Source organism: Artemia sp. Qi Xiang Cuo, chromosome 8 (genome assembly GCF_049724085.1).
Source record: "Artemia sp. Qi Xiang Cuo chromosome 8, ASM4972408v1, whole genome shotgun sequence".
Taxonomy (NCBI): domain Eukaryota; kingdom Metazoa; phylum Arthropoda; class Branchiopoda; order Anostraca; family Artemiidae; genus Artemia; species Artemia sp. Qi Xiang Cuo.
In genome coordinates this window covers 61,116,016-61,141,796 of record NC_142801.1, presented here as the reverse complement: position 1 = coordinate 61,141,796, position 25,781 = coordinate 61,116,016, and the positions used below count along the sequence as shown (strand labels likewise).

General features: G+C 33.6%; 1 protein-coding gene across 7 annotated transcripts in view; it reads left to right on the top strand.

Moving 5' to 3' along the window:
• Reph (Regulator of eph expression) overlaps positions 1–25,781 on the top strand; it is a 119,670-nt gene that overhangs the window by 77,193 nt on the left and 16,696 nt on the right. For all 7 annotated transcript variants that reach the window (XR_016142154.1, XR_016142150.1, XR_016142149.1 and 4 more), the window contains exon 5: positions 20,143–20,309. Coding sequence is in view for 1 of the 7 variants with exons in the window: in XM_089093649.1 (XP_088949775.1) it covers positions 20,143–20,309 (167 nt within the window). In the remaining 6 variants the exon portion in view is untranslated. The remainder of the gene's footprint in view (positions 1–20,142; positions 20,310–25,781) is intronic.

The following is a 25,781-nucleotide window of genomic DNA, read 5'->3' as shown; positions in this document are numbered from 1 at the left end:
AACGAATTGTAAGTAAGGAGCGACCCGGCTCAATGGTAACCGAAACTCTAGAAAACGGTATTTTGATACAAACGGATACATCAAAAGAATCATATTTTAACATGATTCTTTTAAGCTGATTTCAAATATATAAGTTTCATCAAGTTTAGTCCTACCAATCAAAAGTTACGCACCTGAGAAAATTTGACTCATTTTAGAAAAAAGGTGAAAAGACCCCATAAAATTTATAGAACCTTAATGAAAAGCACACCATCATGCCCAGCGAATTAGAGAATCCTACTGTAGCGGTTTCAAGCTCTTATCTATATAAATGTGTTATTTTGCATTTTTTGCCAGAATAAAGATCACGTGTGCGTGTTTTTTTTTTTTTTTTTTTTTTTCAGGGGTGATCATATCGACCCAGTGGTCCTAGAAAATCGTGGGAGGGCTCATTGGAATGGAAATATAAAAGTTCTAGTGCCCTTTTTAAGTGACCAAAAAATGGAGGGCAACTAGGCCCCCTCCCACGTTCATTTTTTTCCCAAAGTCACCTGATCAAAATTTTGAGATAGTCATTTTGTTCAGCATGTTCGAAAATATCATAAGTATGTCTTTCAGGATGACTTAATCCTCCGAAGTTCCCGGGGGGAGGGCTGAAAGTTATGAACTTTACCCAATGTTAACATATAGTATTGGTTATTGGAAAGTATACAGACATTTTCAGGGGAGATTTTTCCTGGTAGTGGGGGGGGGGGGTCGGGGGCTATGTGGGAGGATCTTTTCATGAAAGAAGTTTTCATGGGGGAAGGGACATTGCTATGAAAGGGACGCCGGACTTCCCAGCATTATTTAAAAAAAAAGATCAGAAATTAAATATAAAAAAACAAGTTTTTCAACTGCAGCAGCAGCAAAATCATAACTTTAAACGATCAGAAAATATTATGTATCTGATCGGGTTCACCCCTTAGTCAATACCTCACTGTTTAAGCCAGAGATGTTTCAGTACTTTCATAAGAGTTATTTATTCTAATGAGCGGCCTTTGTGATTAAGGGGTCAGTTTTAAAGAATTGGAACAAAATTCGAACTTTAGCTTAAAGAGGAAGGTATTGACCAGGGGACGAACCCCCTAATATACATATTAAAAATATATGAATATAGAAGTTCGTTGCGTAAATTAATTAGTAAGTTACGTATATTTATTACTAATAAAAACGTTCGTAAATAAAATTAAACAAGTTTCGAGAAAGCCATTTAGCCAAATAAAATTAAATTAATACGAAAATTTTGTTTTAATTATTCATGTACGGTGAGCCAAGATCAAAACCTGCATTTATTCAAAAACGTTCAAAAGTTAAATAAAAAAATTAAGTTTTTTTAACTGAAAGTAAGGAGCGACATAAAACTTAAAACGAACAGAAATTATTCCGTATATGAAAGGGGCTGTCCCCTCCTCAACGCCTCGCTCTTTACGCTAAAGTTTTTCATTGTTTAAAAAAAAGAGTTGTGAGAAAGTCAAAAAAAAACTTGTTTTTTATTTAATAAAGTTCAGGAAAGGTCTGCCCATTTCATACGAAAACATTGATTGAAAACGAAATTAGTTATATCTCGGGTCTCCGCCAAAACAGGTAATTAGCCTTTTCAAGTTTGACAGGACCTACAATCTGAGAAAATAAATATCACGACGTGAAAAAAAAAATGATAAACCATCCAGTGGTGCATCCAGAGGGGGGGGGCGAGGGGTGCCCCCCCTAAAGTAGTGTAATGTACTTAATTAACGCAAGTTTGCATTAATTAAGCTTTCTCCTAACGTAAGTTTATCGGATCAACCTATTTTTCTCCCCCCCTAAAAATCCTGGATTCGCCCCTGAAACCATCACACCTATTCCACCAGTTATTAGAAGAAAAAAAAATCCTTATTTTCACAAATTTCATCCACACCTCACCCCCTTTATCATAAAATACTACATAGGCCAATCAGTTGAGTACACTGTAAATAAATAATATATTAAGTAATAATTTGTATATAAATTAAGTCATACCTGTGAGATGGGACAGTTGCAAACCACTTGGCCGGCTCACCAAGTTTTTTCTGCTTTCGCAATTACGAATAATGCAATTTCTAACCATTTCTCATTGATTGACGCATACACACTAACCCGCTAATACATAAATAAGTGGGAGGAGCTTTTTGTTCGCATCGAGAATGAAGAGGCAGAAATCATCTGTGGTAAACTTACTGCCTAATTATATAAACTGTGTTTTCCCTTTTAATTAACTTCGAATTAGTTTTCTACATTTTTTAATCAAGTATGATATTTATCTTCGAATAGTATTCAAGACCATTATCAAAGCTAGGCAATAAAGAGAGAAAATATAAATTTAATTTTCTAGAAAACAGCGAACCCTCCTTCCATATGGCCCAAAATTTCCTAGAGATTTTTGTCTTCATTTTCATTCTCTTCGGTTGATTTTTCTATGGCATTGGTAAATCTATTCAGCGTAGCGGGCTTAGGATCAAGGTCCACTTTCCCGGCCCTGGATTTTCCAGTTTTGTCATTGTTATTGTGAGAGCAAAATGCGCCCCGTTTGGCCACGCTGTGACTTACTACCAATGTCTGGGAAATGTCACTGGAAACATGAAATTAAGGAATCAGAGATGCATTATATTTGTCAAACAAGTGACTCCCTACGAGGGATTTGGTCACGTTCTATTTAAACGCATTTGGCTTTTGTCAGTCCGAGGGTCCCTGTGAAGGGAGGGGGAAGATGCGCTGCTTCACACTATTATCACGACTTTATTACTTAATTTCATAAAAATGCTGAATTTATTCTTGAATTTATTTTTTTACTACCAGTTTTAGTGTTATCAATATCAATTCTGTGTAAATGTCTTCAAACCTTTGAAATATAGTGTTTTATTATTATTATTATGACAATCTATATGGAGCTCTAATCTACCCAGCTCTAAATGGGTACCTGGAGAAATCTGGGGGAAAAACACGGGAAGCGTCGGATGATCCCCCCCCCCTCCCAGTACGCATTGCACTCCCAGCCGAAGGCAGAAAAGCCGGAGATTGGTAAGTAGACGACTAAGTACCATTTCTAGCAGACTATGTTCATTCCTGTGCTATTTGGGGACATTACGTTCCTTGGCACCTTTCCAGAGCATATACTTATGGATTTGCTCTGTTTATGTTCCTTCCTGTGCTATTTGCTTACTTTACGTTCCTTGGCACCTTTCCAGAGCATGTACTTATGGATTTGCTTGGTCTATGTTCCTTCCTATGCTATTCTAAGGGTTTATGTTCCTTCCTATGCTATAGGGTTTATGTTCCTTCCTATGCTATTCTAAGGATTTATGTTCCTTCCCATGCTATTTGGGGGCACTATGTTCCTTCCAATGCTATTTGGGGGCACTATGTTCCTTCCAATGCTATTTGGGGACACTATGTTCCTTCCTATGCTATTCTAAGGGTTTATGTTCCTTCCTATGCTATTCTAATGGTTTATGTTCCTTCCTATGCTATTCTATAGGACTATGTTCCTTCCAATGCTATTTGTGGACACTATGTTCCTTCCTATGTTATTCTATGGGACCTCTACACGTGATTAAACATATTTTGAAACTACATGCTATTTGCTTGCCTTATGTTCCCTTGGTACCTTTCCAAACAAAGTGATAAAAGAAAACATGTCTAGCAACTTCGTTCATCGTGATAGTGTATAAGGTTTGAAACCTACGCCTGAGGCATTACAGTTTCACGTGCACATTGCAAAAAGCGAGCAAACCTTTCCTTGGTACCTTTCCAAACAAAGTGATAAAAAAACATGTCTTCTTCGTAAAAAAGGGTTTAGCATTTGCGAATTGGACTCTATGAACGATATTAATTAATGTTTGAATAATAGGAGCGTGAATGATTCTAATTAGTGATTGGATCGTATGAAGATGGAGAAAAAGGGTTAAAGCGATTAGCAGTTAAGGTAACTCATGGCTTATTTATTATAAATTTGGAGCAATATCAATCTATGGAAATGGATTAACGATAATAAAATGGTCTTATGACTTGACCTAGCTTTACTTCTTCGATGTGTTCTGTATAATACCCAAGTGGCGTTTGAACAGTGTTGTCAATTTAAAATAGAGTTAAACGTTATAGTATACTAAAAAGTTGATACTAAGAGAGATGTAGATGACAAGAAAAAAATTTTAATAATGGATTGCTTTACTTCTTCGATGTGTTCTTTATAATACACAAGTGCCGTTTGAACAGTGTTGTCAGTTTAAAATAGAGTCTAACGTTATAGTATACTAAAAAGTTGATACTAAGAGAGATGTAGATGGCAAGAAAATAATTTTAATAATGAAATTCAGAACAAACCTTAGAAATCCTTGCAAATCAAGTAGTAAGGTGTATGTGAGTACGAGCCATCAAGGATCATAAGCACCAACGACCCTAACCAGCACAGACATCAACCCCCCAAAGGTCCCCTATCCCCAAACTCGAAGGGCACCCCTCCCCTCCAACTTTTTGCCCCCCCCCATTTTTTGAAGTTTGTTTTTAACTTTTTTAATTATTTTTTTTAGCATGATATATTTTTTTCAACTTTTTTTTACATGTCTTCGAATGAGATGAAACATACTTAAAACAAAAAAAAAATCACATTTAATATTTTCCAAACTCAAAATGAGAATGGTATAAACATGCTAGTCATGACCTTTACTATTAGATAAATAATGTTTGTAGTAGCACTTTTTTTTATTGGACTAAATATTTCCGTAAAATCTGAGCTAATAAGGGTTTTTGACCGTAAACTCTAGTTTTTTGTAAGAAAATTATGGAAAATACAATTCTCTGGTTCAAATGTAAAACTTAAGTCCATTTTTGGATCGAAAAATAAACTATTTCTGTAAAATCTGAGCGAATAAGGATTTTTGACCATAAACTCTAGTTTTTTGTAAGAAAATTATGGAAAACACAATTCTTTGGCTCATAGATAAAACTTAAGTCCAGTTTTGGATCGAAAAATAAACTATTTCTGTAAAATCTGAGCTAATAAGGGTTTTTGACTGTAAACTCTAATTTTTTGAAAGAAATTATGGAAAATACAATTCTCTAGCTCAAATATGAAACTTAAGTCCAGTTTTGGATCGAAAAATAAAACTATTTCTGTAAAATCTGAGCTAATAAGGGGTTTTGACCGTAAACTATTTTTTTGTAAGAAAATTATAGAAAATACAATTCTCTGGTTCAAATGTGAAACTTATGTCCTTTTTTGGATAGAAAAATAAACTGTTTCTCTAAATTATGAGCAAATAATGGCTTTTGAACGTAAACTCTAATTTTTTGTAAGAAAATTATGGAAAATACAATTCTCTGGTTCAAATGTGAAACTCAAGTCCTTTTTTAGATGGAAAAATGAAACTATTACTGTAAAATCTGAGCTAATAATGGTTTTTGACCGTAGACTCTAGTTTTTTGTAAGAAAATTATGGAAAATGCAATTCTTTGGCTCATAGGTGAAACTTAAGTCCAGTTTTGGATCGAAAATAAACTATTTCTGTAAAATCTGAGCTAATAAGGGTTTTTGACTGTAAACTTTATATTTTTGTAAGAAAATTATGGAAAATACAATTCTCTAGTTTAAATGTGAAACTTAAGTCCATTTTTAGATCGAAAAATAAAACTATTTCCCTAAAATCTGAGCTAATAAGGGTTTTTGACCGTAAACTCCAGATTATTGTAAAAAAATACGGAAAATACAATTCTCTGGTTCAAATGTGAAACTTAAGTCCAGTTTTGGATCGAAAAATAAACTATTTCTGTAAAATCTGTGCTTTCTTAATCAACATCCGTTGTTGGATATGTCATTATGTCATTATGAAAAAATTGTAAGTAAGTAAGTAACAAACTCTTTCTTGAATTCCATTCTTGGATACACAATACAGAAAGTTAATTCAGGAAATTATGAAAAAAAAATTGAACAAATTCTTTATTAACATTCATTATAGATTGAAGCCGCTTCCTAGACAGACAATACAGCAATTTCACAAAATCTAAGTATAAGACTGATTAAATTCTATATCAACATCCATTTCTCGGATACATAGGAAAAAGTTGAAAAAATCTAAGTGTTAGAGTGAATAAATTTTATTTATCAACATCTTTTGTCAGATACATCGGATAAAGTTGACAGATTTTAAGTGTCAGAGTGAATAAATTTATTTTATCAACATCCTTTGGCAGATATATCAAATAAAATTGACAAAACCTAAATTTCAGAATGAATAAATGCTTTCAAAACATGCTTTATTGGATATGTTGGATAAAATTGACAAAATCTGAACATCAGAGTGGATAAATTCTGTATAAATATTCATTTTTCGGATAAATCGGAGAAAATATCAGATAAAATTGACAAAATTTAAGTATAAGATTGATTAAATTCTTTATCAACATCCCTTTCTCGGGTATATGGGATAAAATTGACAAAATCTTAATATCAGATTGAATAAATTCTATATTAGCATCCATTTTTCGGGAATATGAGATAAAATTGACAAAATCCTAGTATCAGAGTGAATAATTTAATTTGTATAAATATCTTTTATCATTTACAACAATTATAATTAACAAAATCTAAATATCAGAGTGAATAAATGCTTTTTCAGCATCATTTGTCGGATATGTTGAATAAATTTGACAAAATCTAAATATCAGAATGAATAAATGTTTTAACAGCATCCTTTGTCAGATATGTTGGATAAAATTGACAGAATCTAAGTATCAAAATTATTAAATTCTATATCAACATCCCTTTCTCGGATACATGGGATAAAATTGACAAAATCTAAGTATCAGAGTGACTAAATTCATTATCAACATCCTTGACAATACAGCAATTTCACAAAATCTAAGTATAGGAGTGATTAAATTCTATATCAACATCCATTTCTCGGATACATAGGATAAAATTGACAGAATATAAGTGTTAGAGTGAATAATTTTTTTTATCAACATCCTTTGTCAGATACTTCAAATAAAATTGACAAAATCTAAATTTCAGAATGAATACTTTAACAAAATCTTTTATCGGATATGTCGGATAAAATTGACAAAATCTAAGTATCAGTGTGATTAAATTCTACATCAACATCCTTTTCTCGGATATATAGATTAAAATTGACAAAATCTAAGTGATAGAGTGAATAATTTATTTTTTATCAACATCTTTTATCAGTTACAACAATTATAATTAACAAAATCTTAATATCAAAGTGAATAAATGCTTTTTCAGCATCCTTTGTCGGATAAAACTGACAGAATCTAAGTATCAGAGTGATTAAATTCCATATCAACATCCCTTTCTCGGATACATGGGGTAAAATTGACAAGACCTAAGTATCAGAGTGAATAAATGCTTTATCAACATCCTTGAAATGCATTATCAACATCATTTGTCGGCTATACCGGATAAAATTGACAAAAATCTAAGTCTCAGATTGATTAAATTCTATATCAACATCCATTTCTCGAATACTTGGGATAAACTTGACAAAATCTATGTATCAGAGTTATTAAATTCTATATCAACTTCCCTTTCTCAGATACAAGGTATAAAAATCGACAAAATCTAAGTATCAGAGTGAATAAATGCTTTTTCAATATCCCTTAAAATGCATTATCAACATCACATGTCAGATACATCGGATAAAATTTACAAAATCTAAGTACCAGAAAGAATAAATTCGTTTTCAAAGTTTTTATCGGATACATCAGATAACAGTCATAAAATCCAAGTTCTATTCATTTTGACTTCATGCGTCGTTACGTTGAATTTAGGTTAGACCGGTTATAGATGTCAGCAGTGCCACTGGGAGAGCACCTCGGAAATATCAAAACCATAGATTAGGTTAGGTTAGCTTACGTACGCGCACGTAAGCTAACCAAACCTATGGTTTTGATATTTCCGAGGTACTCTCCCAGTGGCACTGCTTTTATGACTGTTATCTGATGCATCCGATAAAAACTTTGAAAACGAATTTAATCTTTCTGGTACTTAGATTTTGTCAATTTTATCCGATGTATCTGACATGTGATGTTGATATTGCATTTAAGGGATATTGACAAAGCATTTATTCACTCTGATACTTAGATTTTATCCATTCTATCCCATGTATCTGAGAAAGGGATGTTGATATAGAATTTAATAACTCTTATACACAGATTTTGTCAAGTTTATCCCAAGTATTCGAGAAATGGATGTTGATATAGAATTTAATCAATCTGAAACTTAGATTTTTGTCAATTTTATCCGGTATAGCCGAGAAATGATGTTGACAATGCATTTCAAGGATGTTGATAAAGCATTTATTCACTCTGATACTTAGATTTTGTCAATTTATCGCATGTATCCGAGAAAGGGATGTTGAAATGGAATTTAATCACTCTGATATTTAGATTCTGTCAGTTTTATCCGACATATCCGTCAAAGGATGTTGACAATGAATTTAGATTTTGTCAATTTTATTCAACCTATCCGACAAGTGATGCTGAAAAAGCATTTATTCACTCTGATATTTAGATTTTGTTAATTATAATTGTTGTAACTGATAAAAGATGTTTATAAAAAAATAAATTATTCACTCTATCACTTAGATTTTGTCAATTTTAATCTATGTATCCGAGAAAAGGATGTTGATGTAGAGTTTAATCACACTGATACTTAGATTTTGTCAATTTTATCCGACATATCCGATAAAGGATTTTGTTAAAGTATTCATTCTGAAATTTAGATTTTGTTAATTTTATTTGATGTATCTGACAAAGGATGTTGATGAAAAAAAATTATTCACTCTGACACTTAGATTCTGCCAATTTTATCCGATGTATCTGACAAAAGATTTTGAATAAAACAAAATCTATTCACTCTCACTTAGATTTTGTCAACTTTTTCCTATGTATCCGAGAAATGGATGTTGATATAGAATTTAATCACTCCTATGCTTAGATTTTGAGAAATTGCTGTATTGTCAAGGATGCTGATAATGAATTTAGTCACTCTGATACTTAGATTTTGTCCATTTTATCCCATGTATCTGAGAACGGGATGTTGATACAGAATTTAATAATTCTGATACTTAGATTCTGTCAATTTTATCCAACATATCCGACAAAGGATGCTGTTAAAACATTTATTCATTCTGATATTTAGATTTTGTTAATTTTATCCAATATATCCGATAAAGGATGTAGTGAAAGCATTTATTCATTCTAAAATTTAGGTTTTGTCAATTTTATTTGATATATCTGCCAAATGATGTTGATAAAAAAATTTATTCACTTAGAATCTGTCAACTTTATCCAATGTATCTAACAAAAGATGTTGATAAATAAAATTTATTCACTCTAACACTTAGATTTTGTCAACTTTTTCCTATGTATCCGAGAAATGGATGTTGATTTAAAAATTAATCACTCTTAAGCTTAGATTTTGTGAAAGTGCTTTATTGCCTGTCCAGGAAGCGACTTCAATAGATATTAAAGATTAATAAAGAATTTGTCCAATTTTTTTCATAATTTCCTGAATTAAATTTCTGTATTGTGTATCCAAGAGGTGAATTCAAGAGAGTTTGTTACTTACTTACTTACTTAAAGTTTTTTCATAATGACATAATGACATATCCAACAACGGATGTTGATAAAGAAAGCTCAGATTTTACAGAAATAGTTTATTTTTCGATCCAAAACTGGACCTAAGTTTCACATTTGAGCCAGGGAATTGTATTTTCCGTAATTTTCTTACAAAAACTAGAGTTTACAGTCAAAAACCCTTATTAGCTCAGTTTTTACAGAAATAGTTTATTTTTCGATCCAAGCCCTTACTTAAGTCTCACCTATGAGCCAACGAATTTTATTTTCCATAATTTTTTTATAAAAGAAAATATACTACGGTCAAAAATCCTTATCAGCTAAGGATCCACGCAAATAGTTTATTTTTCGATCCAAAAATTGATTGTAGTCTCTCCATTAAGATAAAGAATTGTATTTTCCATCATTTTCTTACAGAAAACTATAGCTTGCGATCCAAACCCTTATTAGATTGTATTTTACGGCAATAGATTTATTTTTCTATCCAAAAATGGAATTAATTTTCACATTTGAACCAGAAAATTGTATTTTCCATAATTTTCTTACAAAAAACTAGAGTTTACAGTCAAGAACCCTTATTAGCTCAGATTTTACAGAAAGAGTTTATTTTTAAATCTAAAAATCTACTAAAGTTTCCCCCATGAGCCAACGAATTGTATTTTCCTTAATTTTCTTAAAAAAAAATATAGTGTATGGTCAAAAAGCGTTATTAGCTCAGACTTTACAGAAATAGTTTTATTTTTCGATACAGAAATGGACTTAAGTTTCAAATTTGAACCAGAGAATTGTATTTCTGATAATTTTCTTGCAAAAAATTTGAGTTTACTGTCAAAAACCCTTATTAGCTCAGATTTTACAGAAATAGTTTATTTTTCGATCCAAAACTGGACTTAAGCTTCACCTATGAGCCAACGAATTGTATTTTCCATAATTTTCTTACTGAAAACTAGAGTTTTCGATCAAAAACCCTTATTAGCTCAGATTTTACAGAAACAGTTTATTTTTCGATCCAAAAATAGACTTTAAGTTTCACATTTGAACCAGAGAATTGTATTTTCCATAATTTTCTTACAAAAATCTAGAGTTTACGGTCAAAAACCCTTGTTAGCTCAGATTTTACGGAAATAGTTTTATTTTTCGATCCAAAAATGGACAGTTTCACATTTGAACCATGAAATTGTATTTTTCCATAGTTTTATTAAAAAAGATTAGAGTTATCAGTCAAAAACCCTTTTTAGCTAAGATATTACAGAAATAATTTATTTTTCGATTCAAAAATCCACTTAAGTTTTATATATGAGCTAAAGAATTGCATTTTTGATAATTTTCTTAATAAAAAGTAGAGTTCACGGTCAAAATCCCTTATTAGCTCAGGTTTTCCGGAAATAGTTTTATTTTTCGATCCAAAAATGGACTTAAGTTTCACATTTGAATCAGAGAATTGTAATTTCCATAATTTTCTTACAAAAAACTAGAGTTTATGGTCAAAAACCCTTATTAGCTCAGATTATACGGATATAGTTTTATTTTACTATCCTAAACTGGACTTAAGTTTCACATTTGAACCAGAGAATTTTATTTTCCATAATTTTCTTACAAAAAACTAGAGTTTACGGTAAAAAACCCTTATTAGCTCAGATTTTACGGAAATATTTAGTCCAATAAAAAAAGTGCTACTACAAACATTATTTTTCTAATAGTAAAGATCATGACTAGCATGTCTATACCATTCTCATTTTGAGTTTGGAAAAATATTAAACGTGATTTTTTATGTTTTAAGTATGTTTCATCTCATTCGAAGATTAGAAAAAAAAGTTGAAAAAAATATATCATGTTAAAAAAAATAAAAAAAAAGTAAAAAAAAACTGCAAAGAATTAAAAAAAAATGGGGGGGGGGGCAAAAAGTTGGAGGGGAGGGGGCGCCCTTCGAGTTTGGGGATAGAGGACCTTTGGGGGGTTGGTGTCTCTGCTGGTTAGGCTCATCTGTTAGTAGGATTCTTGATGGCTCGTAATTATAATCAACTTACAAAATAAATTTCAAGGCTTTATAATTTTTTTTATAAATTCAAGCACTGAAATTCAGTCATTTCCAAATAAATCTCTTTTATTATAAACTTTTTAGCATACTTTAACGTTAGACTCTATTTTAAACTGACAACACTGTTCAAGCGCCACTTGTGTATTATACAGAACACATCGAAGAAGTAAAGCTATCCATTATTAAAATTCTTTTCTTGTCATCTACATCTCTCTTAGTATCAACTTTTTAGTAAACTATAACGTTAGACTCTATTTTAAACTAACAACACTGTTCAAACTCCACTTGTGTATTATACAAAACACATCGAAGAAGTAAAGCTAGGTCAAGTCATAAGACCATTTTATCATCGTTAACCATTTCCATAGATTGATATTGCTCCAAATTTATAATAAATAAGCCATGAGTTACCTTAACTGCTAATCAGTTTAACCCTTTTTCTCCATCTTCATACGATCCAATCACTAATTAGAATCATTCACGCTCCTATTATTCAAACATTAATTAATATCGTTCATAGAGTCCAATTCGCAAATGCTAAACCCTTTTTTACGAAGAAGACATGTTTTTTTATCACTTTGTTTGGAAAGGTACCAAGGAAAGGTTTGCTCGCTTTTTGCAATGTGCACGGGAAACTTTACTGCCTCAGGCGTAGGTTTCAAACCTTATACACTATCACGATGAACGAAGTTGCTAGACATGTTTTTTTATCACTTTGTTTGGAAAGGTACCAAGGGAACATAAGGCAAGCAAATAGCATGTAGTTTCAAAACGTGTTTAATCACGTGTAGAGGTCCCATAGAATAACATAGGAAGGAATATAGTGTCCCCAAATAGCATTGGAAGGAACATAGTCCTATAGAATAGCATAGGAAGGAACAGAAACCATTAGAATAGCATAGGAAGGAACATAAACCCTTAGAATAGCATAGGAAGGAACATAGTGCCCCCAAATAGCATTGGAAGGAACATAGTGCCCCTAAATAGCATGGGAAGGAACATAAATCCTTAGAATAGCATAGGAAGGAACATAAACCTTAGAATAGCATAGGAAGGAACATAAACTTTCAGAATAGCACAGGAAGGAACATAAACCAAGCAAATTCATAAGTATATGCTCTGGAAAGGTTCCAAGGACCGTAAAGTAAGCATATAGCACAGGAAGGAACATAGAGCGAGCAAATCCATAAGTACATGCTCTGGAAAGGTGCCAAGGAACGTAATGTCCCCAAATAGCACAGGAAGGAACATAGTCTGCTAGAAATGGTACTTAGTCCTCTACTTGGGTACCTGCGCTACCCTTATACCCCTGGTTAGCATGCAAAAAAAGGGTACTTCCGTATTATATGGTACACACTCGAGAAGTGAAGTTTGGTGAATGCTAATGAAATAAAACAAAATATGATGAAAATGCAATGCTTTAGTAACAAAATTATGAAAATACAACAAAGAATTATTGTAGGGGTGGCCGCAGAGAACGCATTATTTTAAATACCTAACCAAGATACCAACTAAATATTTAATTAAAATATAGCTACAACTGTAGTTTTTCACCGAGCCAAAGCTAATTGTCTGGTATAAACCCCGTGAAAACCGGTTATTGTCTCATCTTCGCGGTCCAAATTCTCAAATGTGTACCATACAATGCGGAAGTAACCGAAAAAATTTTAAGTATACTGAGCGAAAATTTTATACAATGGGCAAAACATTAAGAAAAGGCAGCCCAAGATTAATAGCAGTAACAAAAAGATAAAATCTATATTTGTATTAAATACAGCTTTGTAACAACATCTATCACAAACAATATTTAAGGTTGCTAATCTATCATCTTCTACATCAAGACCGAATGAAGGAAAACACGATTCAGAACTTTTATTTATGAGTTATTAAACTCTGAACTTCGACCACGATTTTCTTGTAACGCCGATTTATGTAAACACAGAGATCATGTTCCTATCAATCATTTTTAAACAGTGAGATTAAAAGGAAAAAAAACTCAAATTCATTGCAAACAATCAAAATAGCATTCAACTGCATCAACAGCAGATGAAGAATGCAAATTCCTGTTTACATACCAAATAAACACTAGAATATGCTGGGGTAAACTTTGTAAATGATTTAAAAGTGATTACTAGACTATGGGGTAATATTTTATAAATAAGTACCAAGGACATCAACATAAAAACACTGTTTGCCCTATTGACCAATCTTAGGTCTATTCTAATCCGAAAACCGCGATTTTTTCAAAATTATGGATTTTAAGAGCCGTACCCTTATTTCGCCAGTGTTGCCACGTTGAAGCGTGAGAATAAATAAGCGAAAATGATTACTTAAATTTGGCAGCGCTTTTGTCCGCAATTGAATAAAAAAAAGAAACAAGTTTTTTTTTTAACTGAAGGTAAGGAGCAATATTGAAACTTGAAACGAACAGAAATTATTATGTATGTGATGGGGGTCGCCCCCTCCTCAATGCCTTGCTCCCCAAGCTAAACTATTTTAGTAGTTTTAAAAAAGCTTCTTATTCTAATCAAATGGCCCTTGTGTTTCAGGAGTCGCTCTTAAAGGATTGGGACAAAAATTCAAACTTTAGCTTAAAGAGCAAGGTATTGGGGTGGGGCAGCCCCCTTCATAAACAGAACAATTTCGCTTCGTTTTAAGTGTCAATGTTGCTCCCCTTACTTTCAGTTGGAAAAATTTGTTGTTTTTTTTACTTAATTTCTGATCGTTTTTCAAATAATGCAGACATTCAGCTTCCCTTCATGGAAAATTCCCTCTCTTCACTGAAAATTCCTCGAGGTAAAGTCCCCTGACATAAAATACCCCCCTCCCCAGGAGAATTCCCCTCGGAAAATTTATTCCTCGTTGAAAATCCCCCTGGGAAATTTCTTGCGGACGACCCCGCCTGAAAAATTCTCCTTAGCATACTTTCCATTGAAAAATACTTTTCTTTGAAAAATACTTTAGTTTCTGTCGTTTTTCAAATCATGTTGGATATCCCCCTCCCCTCCGTGGATTTTTCTTGAAAATCCACACCCTCAGTGAAAAGTTGCTCCAGCGGGAATTCCCCCGTGGGGAATTTCCTCCGTGGTAAGCCCCCCCCCCATAGAAAATCTCGCAGTCCAAACCCCGCTGTAAATTTCCCCTAGAACACTTCCACATGCTAGATTTAGTCAGCAAACACAAATAAAAAAACTCCCGTAAAGGAATTCTGGCAAATTCTTCCAGTGTAAAATTTCCCTGGAAAGCTTACCACCGAAAACCTAAGGGAAATTTTTGTCGTAGTAAATCCCCCCAAGTAGAAAATTCCCCATCACCTAAAAAAGATGTCTGTATACTTCCCCATATCAAATACTAAACTTAAACAATGGGTAAATTTCGTTACTTGCAGCCCTTTCCCCAAGGCCTGGGGGGCTATGTTGTCCCCAAATACAAATTTATTGGACCTTTGGACTCTTCTGAACAAATTGGCTATCTTGAAATTTTGATCGGACGACTTTTGGGAAAAAGTGGCTTGGGAGGGGAACTAGCTGCCATCCAATCTTTTTGGTTACTTAAGAAGGACATTAGAACTTTTGATGTCCGATCAAATGAGCCCTCTCCCGATCTTCTAGAATCACTGGTTCTAAAAGACCACCCCTGGGGAAAAAACAACAAATAAATACGCATCCGTGATCCTTCTTCTGGCAAAACTGCAAAATTCCACATTTTTATATGTAGAAGCTTGGAACCTTTACAGCAGGTGTCCCAGATATGCTAAATCTATTGGTCTTATTTTCATTAAGATCGCTTGACATTTTTGGGATAAATCCCCCTTTTTCGAAAATTGGAAAAAATTTCCAGGTCCGTAACTTTTGATCATTTATATTAAACTTAATGAGCTTTGCATATTATTAATCAGAATAAAAAGATTAATTCTTTAGATGTATCTATTATTATCAAAACTCTGTTTTTTTATATTTTCGGCTAATATTGAGCCGTATTGCTCCTGAGTTACAGTTCGTTACCACAAACTGTTGGAAGATTTAAAAAATTAACGCTTGATTTTCAAAGACAGCAACACTTTCAAACGAAAGCTACAAATTTCTTGAGGTGTTTGGTAATATATGTTCTGAGCTTATTTTCCTGATTTTCCTTCGACGTTTCTTATTAAAAATTGGCTACTACCAAAGACTTTATAACTGCTGTTGAATGTATTTTTATTAAAAACTGAATCCTTGACTGTTTTTTAGAATATACGCGGTCGAAGTCTGCTTAACCAAGTCAAACGATTCATTTTTATTGTTTTTGGTGCTTAGCAATATCTTGTCAATATCAATATCAATACAAAAATCAACTTCAGTCTTGTACATGAAGATGCTGTTTTTGTAAAAAAAAAATTGTATTTTGTTTAAATATTGTGTTTCCGAAAAACGGTTGAAGATTTGCTAGATGTTTTCCATAGAAATTGCTTAAGGATTTTTTTTTTTTTTTTTTTTTTTATTAACAATTGGGTCAAAAAAAAAAACAGCATACAAATCTCCATATAATGCTAACAAAACAAAACTGCATATAAAACTAATAAAATCAAAATAGGTCCCGACGCATATTAGTGAACGTCGACGACCAAACTGTAACAGTACAACAAATATAGATGAATAAGTGAAAAATATAACATTCTAATGACCTTTTTAGGAAAAAAAATTTTCACCTTCCACAGAGTTCAAACATTTTTGGCTAATTTAGAACTTATAAATGTCATATGATCTTTAAAACTTAGGCATTCATCCACCATTACACCCAGATACCTTACTGTACTTGTCCGCTTTGTACTTCCATTTAATAACTCAAGTTCTTCAGTCCATGGATAGTAATTTGAACTTCTGCCATATAACATGAACATTGCTTTCTTCTGATTAACAAGCAGTTTGTTCACTTGCATCCACTTCTCGGTTATCACTATTCCTTGTTTCATGCCATTTTTCAAATCCGCTTCTGCTTTCACAGCCATTGGAAATTGAGTATCATGAGCAAAACTTGGAAGTATTGCTCGCACCGGGCCATCAGTGTATCTTGGAGTTAACAGTTGTTTGAGGCATCCATTTAGATCATTAATGCACACAATAAAATAATAGGGGACCCAACGCAGACCCCTGTGGCCCACCACATTTTTCTATCCTCTCTTCTGAAAGGACTGTTCCCAGCTGCACACTTTGTATTCTTCTTTCAAGAAATGAAGCAATCAATTTCAGAATTTAGGAAAGAATCCCACCATTTTCAAGCTTAGCCAATAAAATCTTATGATCAACAGAATCAAAAGCCTTCATAATATCTAGAAAAATTGAACACACCTTTAACCTTGAATTTAGGAAATCGTTAACAAATATTGTCAAAAATAATAAAGCATGCTCTGCAAACGTATTTTTTCTAAAACTAAATTAATTAGTGTGAAAAAAACATCTTTTTTCAAAATACTCCATTAGTCGTCTATAAATCAATTTCTCAAATAAATCATAAGACTTTGGCGGTAGACACATTGGACAGTAGTTATTTATACCCTAATTATCACTTCCTTTATACACAGGATTAACCACAGCACTTGTCTAACAATTAGGGTACACTCCAGATTCAAAACAATGATTAAAGAGGTACAACAAAGGACTAGATATAAAAAATTGTTATAATTGTAAAATTATTACTGTGTTACAGTTTTCCATAGAAATTGCTTAAGGATTGTTCTGGGTACCCGGCTGACTGACCGGATTTCAAACAATAGGCTGTACGAAACATGTTATTTTATTCCTCCTTTTAGGAATACGATGAAGGGGAGGTTAAGGCGGATAGGTACGCGGTGTAAGAGACGGTTGGCAGATTGCCGAATGTCGTTCTTTTCGGCCAAACGTCTGAGGCTGAATAGGAAGCAAGTAATGCTTATTTGGGGTGGGAGGATGCTTTAAAGAAAGATTAAAGGGGCATTGATGCTTTACGAGCGGTGTAAAAAGGGAGGCTTTTGAATAGATTGGAGTGGAGGAGGAGCGTGCGTAGCTGTGTTGGCCTCAGGCGGCTTGGTGGTGCCGTGAGTTGTTAGTAGTAGTAGTAATTACAAATGACACTAGATATAGCAATTTTCTTTGAAGTAAGCTCTTAAGGTTTATGCTCACTGTGTAAATATTTGTACTTCATTTTCCTGCTCTCCTATGGTCTTTACATATCTACGAAGAAGTATACTTTTGATATCACTCCATAGCTGGCATTCAACTGTATCCATCTGCTGAGCGACTTCTTTGAAATTTGATGTACAATTTTTTTTTCTTTTTTTTTAGATTGAAAATACGTTGAAAATTGGTTGAAAATCGCTTAAAAAAGGACAAATTTCCTATTTATTAAGCAGGTTTAGAATCTTGCCTTGGAAAAAGTCCAAGTACTATAATAAATCTGGCTTAGTAAATGGATAGATCTGAGACAAATGAATCCAAAGATAGAATATTTTGTCCTTTTTGTGCATGTTATACAACTGCAGGATTGTCGTAAAATGGCCTGTTTCAAAGCGAACATAAACCTTAAACAACTCTCTACGATGTTCCAGTGGACACAAAAAAAACGGAAAAAAGAGGACATATCAGTGCTACCCATGCAAAGAACTTTTTGCTCAAGCCACACATTCACAAGTACCAAAATTCCTTCCCCCTGCGGAAATTAAAATAATAATACTCAAATAAAATTCTCAAATTTGGAAAGCCTTATTTTCCGCAGGGGGAGGGGGGGTATTGTTTTAGAAACTCACCCAACAAGTGGTTTTCCTTGTTGCTCAAGCCAGAGGACAGTAAGTTTTCTGTTGAAGGTTTTCGGCCATGACGATTCCAATGGTGCACTTTTTGTTCTGAACTGACGCTATTTCTAGGGTCTCAGGCTATTTTTCCAAGTTCCCAGATTAATCTAGATCAGTGGTTCTCAAACTTATTTAGACATTGTACCCCTTTTTACCCACACAACATTTTAGGTATCCCTTCTCAGTTACCGGTACTAAGTAAACTATAGCTAAAATATGAATAAAATTGCCAGTCCTAGAGATAGAGTGTTGTTTTATTTTTATTTTTCTTGGCCGGCCTCGTACCCCCTAAAAAATTTTGCGTACACCCAAAGGGTACGCGTACCACAGTTTGAGAACCACTGATCTAGATAATAGTTGCCATTCCTGAATCAGGTACAAATGACAATTTTTTCTCACTAGTCAGTTTTCATTAAAACACGTTTTTTAATATTTGGTTACTGTGGCCTGTGGTTCGTTACCATGAAACCTACTGCAACCATGAAAGTAAAATTCTGCTCCAAATATTGATTTAATGTTCACATATGCTTTGTAATTAGTTATGTCGCTAAATATAATAGTTTATGGTATAAGATATATGTCTCGATGATTATATAGATTTTTTGCAATCAAATCGTATGATCAAAATGAAAGTATTCGACGTTTTGTAACTTTTACTAACAACAACTCACCACAAAGTCACCTGAGGCCAACACAACTACGCACGCTCCTCCTCCATTCCAATCTATTCAAAGCCTCCAATAACAAATCACCCGTGTGGCTAACCCCTTAATAAACTATTGCATACGTGGCTGGTAACAAATCACCTGTGTGGCTAACCCCTTAATAAACTATTGCATACGTGGCTGGTAACAAATCACCTGGTTGGTAACAAATCACCTGTGTGGCTAACCCCTTAATAAACTATTGCATACGTGGCTGGTAACAAATCACCTGGTTGGTAACAAATCACCTGTGTGGCTAACCCCTTAATAAACTATTGCATACGTGGCTGGTAACAAATCACCTGTGTGGCTAACCCCTTAATAAACTATTGCATACGTGGCTGGTAACAAATCACCCGTGTGGCTAACCCATTAATAAACTATTGCATACGTGGCTGGTAACAAATCACCTGTGTGGCTAACCCCTTAATAAACTATTGCATACGTTGCTGGTAACAAATCACCTGTGTGGCTAACCCCTTAATAAACTATTGCATACGTGGCTGGTAACAAATCACCCGTGTGGCTAACCCCTTAATAAACTATTGCATACGTGGCTGGTAACAAATCACCGGTGTGGCTAACCCCTTAATAAACTATTGCATACGTGGCTGGTAACAAATCACCTGTGTGGCTAACCCCTTAATAAACTATTGCATACGTGGCTGGTAACAAATCACCCGTGTGGCTAACCCCTTAATAAACTATTGCATACGTGGCTGGTAACAAATCACCCGCGTGGCTTAGCAAAAATGTAAACTAGGTGAAGATAAAAAGAATAATGCGAAAGAATGTTTAAACCTAAAAGCCAGTCGAATATCAAATTTGTTATTAAAGTTAAAAAAAAGGAACCTTATATACAATCTAGTTTGGTTATTTTTAAAACACTACTAATTAATGACGTATGAAGCATGCCGGTGTCAAATTTGCAATTATCATTTTCTTCCTATACTCTCCTCTTTTAGTTCCTACAAGTAACGCGTTTCCGAGATGTACCTGATCGTTTAAGCCGTTTTCGTAGTGGGTCTGCCCTTGGAGTCCTCATCTCAGATGGGGCAAATAACGGGATTTCATCTGACGATGATGATATGATTCCTTGCACGAGACTTACTCCGGTGCCTGTACAGTTTCGGTAAGTCAAAATTAATTACTGAACTATTTACGAAGTCTAATGTTGCAGCTGTAGATAAAAAGAAGCTTGGGAATTCGTAATGCAAAAAATAAAATATGGAACTTTGGTGCCTCTTGTGACTATCGGGGATAAAACATAGGGGAGATATACGAATTGTCATATTTTATAGAATTAAATAGGCTAAACACAGTAGGCGACAAAAAGATGACAGAAATTGTTGAGAATACAATCCACTTAAGGCAGGCAGATACGCTGTTGTTGTTTTTTTTTGGGGGGGGGGGGGTCGTTTTATATTAATAAAAAAACGGTAAGCCTGCTAGTATACAATCACTCCTCCTCAGAAGGACAAACTATAACATTCTCAAAACGGCTTTTAACAATTCTAGAATACTTACTTATGTCATTCCTAAAAACTGTCGATATTGCTTCTTTACCATTAAATCTTTTTAAAGAAAAGACTGACATACGGAAAAATGCATGGAAAATGTATAATATGGGCTATATATTTGCACATTAGGGGGGAGGGGGTAAAGTGAAGCGCTTTTAGGAATGACGTATGTATTTATGTTAGTATTTTTAAAGTCATTTTCATAATTTTACATGATTGCACACAAGAACCCCCAAAAAAATGTTTGATAATTTGAACCAGAAGTGCCCAGATATTCAAGGAAATGTGGAATTTTTTGTGGGATGGGGGGGGAACTTCTGCGTACGTCCATGTCTCTAGGTACACGTATTATTCTTTGTCTGGTCTTTCAAACAGTTCGTTGTAATGAACTGTAAGTAAGGAGCGACCCGGCTCAATAGCAACCGAAACTCTAAAAAACGGAATTTTGATACAATAGATATATCAAAATTGGCTTTTTAAGATTTTTCAAATATATAAATTTCATTAAGTTTAGTCTTACCCATCAAAGGTTACGAGCCTGAGAATTTTTTTTCTGATTTTCGATAAAAGGGGGAAAGCCCCTAAAAGTCAAGTGATCCTAAAGAAAATCACACCATCAGATTCAGCGTATCAGAAAACCATACTGTATAGGTTTCAAACTTCTATCTGCAAAAATGTGGAATTTTGTATTTTTTGCCAGAAGAAAGATCACGGGTACGTGTTCATTTGTTTTTTTTTGTTTTTTTTTTCCCGAGGGTGATCGAATTGACCCAGGTGTCCTAGAATATCAGGAAAGGGCTCATTCTAACGAAAATTAAAAGTTCTAGTGCCCTTTTTAAGTGATCAAAAAAATTGGAGGGCAACTAGGCCCCCCCCCCGGCTCTTTTTTCCAAAAATCGTCTGATCAAAATTTTGATATACCCATTTTGTTCATCATAGTTGAAAGGCCCAATAACTATGCCGTTGGGTATAACATGACCCCCCCCCACATCCCCAGGGTCTTTTAATTAAAAAAATGCCCATTGTTTACGCATAGTATTTGTTATTGGGATTCATGCATACATCTTCGGGTGGGGGGGGGGGGGGACAAATTTTCTGCTAGGAGTTTTTCCTCGGGGAATTTTTCAATGGGAGGGAAGTTTTCAGGGAGTGAACTTGTCAGGGGAAATTATACTCTGCGGGAATTTGCCTGAATTCTTATACGAAATCGGTTTTATGTGTCTTGCTTTCTCTTATCCGTCTCAATTTTACGTGCGGAGTGGTTAAGAGTAATAATCCGGGGTAAAGTTTCACCGGGATTGAATTGGCTAGAGGATATTTCCATGGGAAGGGGTTACTTCGTGGAGGTGGGGCCAGATTTACTGGCATTATTTAAAAAACGATCAGAAATTAAACAAAAAAAACAAGTTTTTTGAACTGAAAGTAAAGAGTAACACTAAAACTTAAAAGAAACAGAAAATATTAAGTATATGAAGGGGTTTCCCCCCTCCTCAACACCTCGCTCTTTACGCTACAATTTGAATTTTGTCCTGATTCTTTAAGAATGACTCCTGAAACACAAGGGCCGTTTAATTATAACAATAAGACGCTTTTTTAAAAGTACTAAAAAGCTTTAGTGTAAAGAGCGAGGTGTTGTTCATTTGGGTTTTATTTTAAATCGATCTTCCTTTTTTTAGCGTTGTTTGGTAATTATCAAACATGATAACTGTCAACAATTTTAACCATTTGATAATTTTGAAATATTTGACAATTATAATTGTTATTGTCTATTCTTGTTGGTGTATAGCAGGATTGAAGCAACAGCTACGACCTGGTAAAGATAGAACAACGGCCTATAGTAATAAAAAGTTTAGTGAAGCGTTTTCTAAAAACTTTCTAGTGAGAAACATTTTCAATGGTTGCGGATTCAGAAATAATATCTAATATTCAGATTCAGATGATCAATGGTTTGTAGGCTAATTGTGAAAATAACCTTTTGACAATTTCGATAAAGAGCTTAAGACCGCTCAAATACGTTGTAAAGTCGAAATGGAAAGTGCACCGTTAAAATAACCGTCGTCGAATGACCTAATTCAGGAGTTTACAGCGACCCATCGTGAAAACAAAGAAAAGGTCTTCTTTTTTGTGTCAATAGCAGCGCTGTGTCTCCTTTTTTTATTTCATTTTTTTTCGCCATCGCTAGCAGGCTGTTGGAACATCGTTTAGAGATGGTTAATGGCTCATTTGAAATCTACTGGTTATATCTCTTATTTTTTTTATGAAATTGTCTTTTTTTTCTTCTTAGTTGGATTAATATTGAGACGCTTTTGTATAATTTCATCACTGGGATCAAATTCCAGGCCCTGCAGTGTCTTGCCTTAGCTTGGTTCGATCTCTTGGGTCCATCCAGTATTACCCAGCTCAGGTCAAATCCACTGAGCCACTACAGGACATGAATTCGTCTTTATAGCACCAGACAAAAGGTATGGGTAACTTACAAAAGTGGGAACTGGCGCTCGTGTCGACAAAAGAAACCCTCAGAGCCTTCTAGCCTTTGGTGATACTTGACATTTTTACAGCGTAATAAAAAGTATAATTCATGTACTTGGCAAAATTAGTGTAGTTGTGTTTCTGATCTCAGTTCCTAACAGAAAAACGATTAAAAAGCCTAAGAAAATGCCAAATGTTGTCAAGCGCCAGATGGCGTTTTTTTTTCGACACCAGCGCCAGTTTCCACTCTTATAAGTTACCCATACTCTTTGGCACCAGACTAGTGCCATATGGCACCAAAAATAGCACATCGTCGAAGATTTACAGTCTTAAATCATTGTTGTAGCAGCAGCAGCAACTAAGCAAATATCGAACCGGGCCGACACTAACAGAAATTTTTGATACGCGTTTCCAGATTCTTTGGAACGGAATTTTAGAATTTTGCTTAGCTTAGTTTGTACAAACTATGCAGTAAAGAGTAAAGAATCTAACTTTAAAGAGTAAAGGAGGCAAAGTAAAGAGTAATGAGTAATGTAATGTTGTAAAGGGTAAAATAGTGAAAGAATAAAGTAGTAAGAGTAAATGTAGTAAAGAGTCTAATTTTCTATAACAATTAAGAGCAGAGTGATACGGAAAAATAAAGAAAGAAAAAATAAAATTGATACATCCTAACTGAAAACTGAACATGATGGACAGATAGATAAGTGATATTTATTTCATTGAATTGCTATCACAAGTCTCGATGGGCAGTATTCGAATTTCGGTGTCAACAAATAAGAACAGGACAAAAAAAGCTTTAAAAATAATGATCCACATAAAACTAGGAAAAGAAAGTAAAAATTAATTTGTTAGAATGAATAAATCATTCGTTAGTCAAAATTTAAAACTGTTATCTTATCAAATTTGTTTGTATTTATTTTTGAAGTTTGGAATTTTTAGGTTCAAAGCACTTGATTCAATCAACTTTGTAAATTCATAAGATAGATATTTCAAAATTGGCATTAAAAAAAAAGAAGTTGCAAAAAAAATTTGTGAAACAGGTAGCAGCCCCGGAAAGAGGGAGGGGTGGTAAAAAAAAGTAAAAACGGGTTAATCATGTGAACAAAAAAAAATTTAGAAGAACTGTAGCAGTGAAAAGATGAAAAAAACTTTTGGATTGGAGGGACGAGACCCTCCCTCTCATGTATACTCTTTTTCATCTTTTTAGGTCTTTTAATTTATTTATTATTATATTTTAAAATCTATTAAAAAATGAATAAGGACAAAAGAACGAAAAGAATTTTCAGGAATTGTGGGAAAAGACTTTTTTCGTCTCTTTGGCAAGGAAGGCAGGTTAATTGAGGTACGGTTTTGGATTTTCCCAGTAACATAAAACTGAAATCCCTTTTTAAGAAAAACCGGAAATTAAATTAATTAATGCTAGAGCAGCTCCTACCTCTGAATTTAAGTGATAAGGGATTTTCAAAATGGAATTTTAAAAGAGTAGCCGTTTTGAATATATCAAGCTAAGAATGGAAGTTGGTGTTTACTGTAGATAACTTACATTTCCTCATGGATCTGAATGAAAAATTGAATGTATAATTTAATAGTTCCCTATAAGCTATTAGAAAGCTGGAAATTCTATAAAAGTATTTCGTCACTATGCTTGTTATCGTGCCTGAAATAAAGGAGCATATCTAACTTCTTTTTTTTTTTTTCGAAAATCAGTTTAAAAGTGAGTAAGATTTTTCTTTTCTTTTTTTACAGAAGTGAATTTTCAGAGTTAGTGGTTTAATTTTAATATTTGTATTGTGTTATAATCTTTTACAACTATATTTTAGTTAATTATATTATAATATTTTATTAAATTGTAGAATTATATATCTTTGTATTATATAATGATTTTACTTTCTTTTTGTTCTTTCTTTCTTGTTGCTTTTTTTGTACATTTATTTGGTTTATCTGCCAATTTTGAATATTATTTTGTGTCTCTCGTTTCGTGTAATTATTTAGAGTAAAGTAAAAGTTAGAATATTAGTTGCTAGGCACTAGCAAGACCTCAGTAGTTTTTCCCTAGCGCGGTGATTTAGACTAAGAAATGGTGAATATTTTGTGATTTTTTGTGATAAATAGACTACATTAAGTGGATTTGTATCCAGTTTTTGCACCCACATATTTGCTAGGCTGGAATTTGGAGAAAGCTATCCATGACTGGAACCAGTGCCGTATCCAGCATTCTTTTTTGGGGGTGGGTGGGACTTTACAAAACGCAACAAAAAGTTGTTTTTATGTATTTTTGTTACTTTTGTACGAGTCAGACAAAGCCCTGAATGGAACAAAGTGTTTTAAATATCTCTAGCTCAAGTCTACCTAATGTATGTATTACTATATACTAAAATGAAGCCACACTATTCGTGCTGACACTTTACAGATATTGATTCTTAAACAAATACTGTTCTATATCTCAAAAACCAATTTTTAATGTCCTGTATAAAATTGTGGATAGTTTAATACCGTCGTTTGGCGTATTGAAGAAGAGTATTGAAAAACCCAATTATTTTAGTTTTCTGTGCTGTATGGGACCTAATGAATCTCTGTCTCTCTTTCCTTCTCTTTCCCTCTCTATTTCTCTCTTT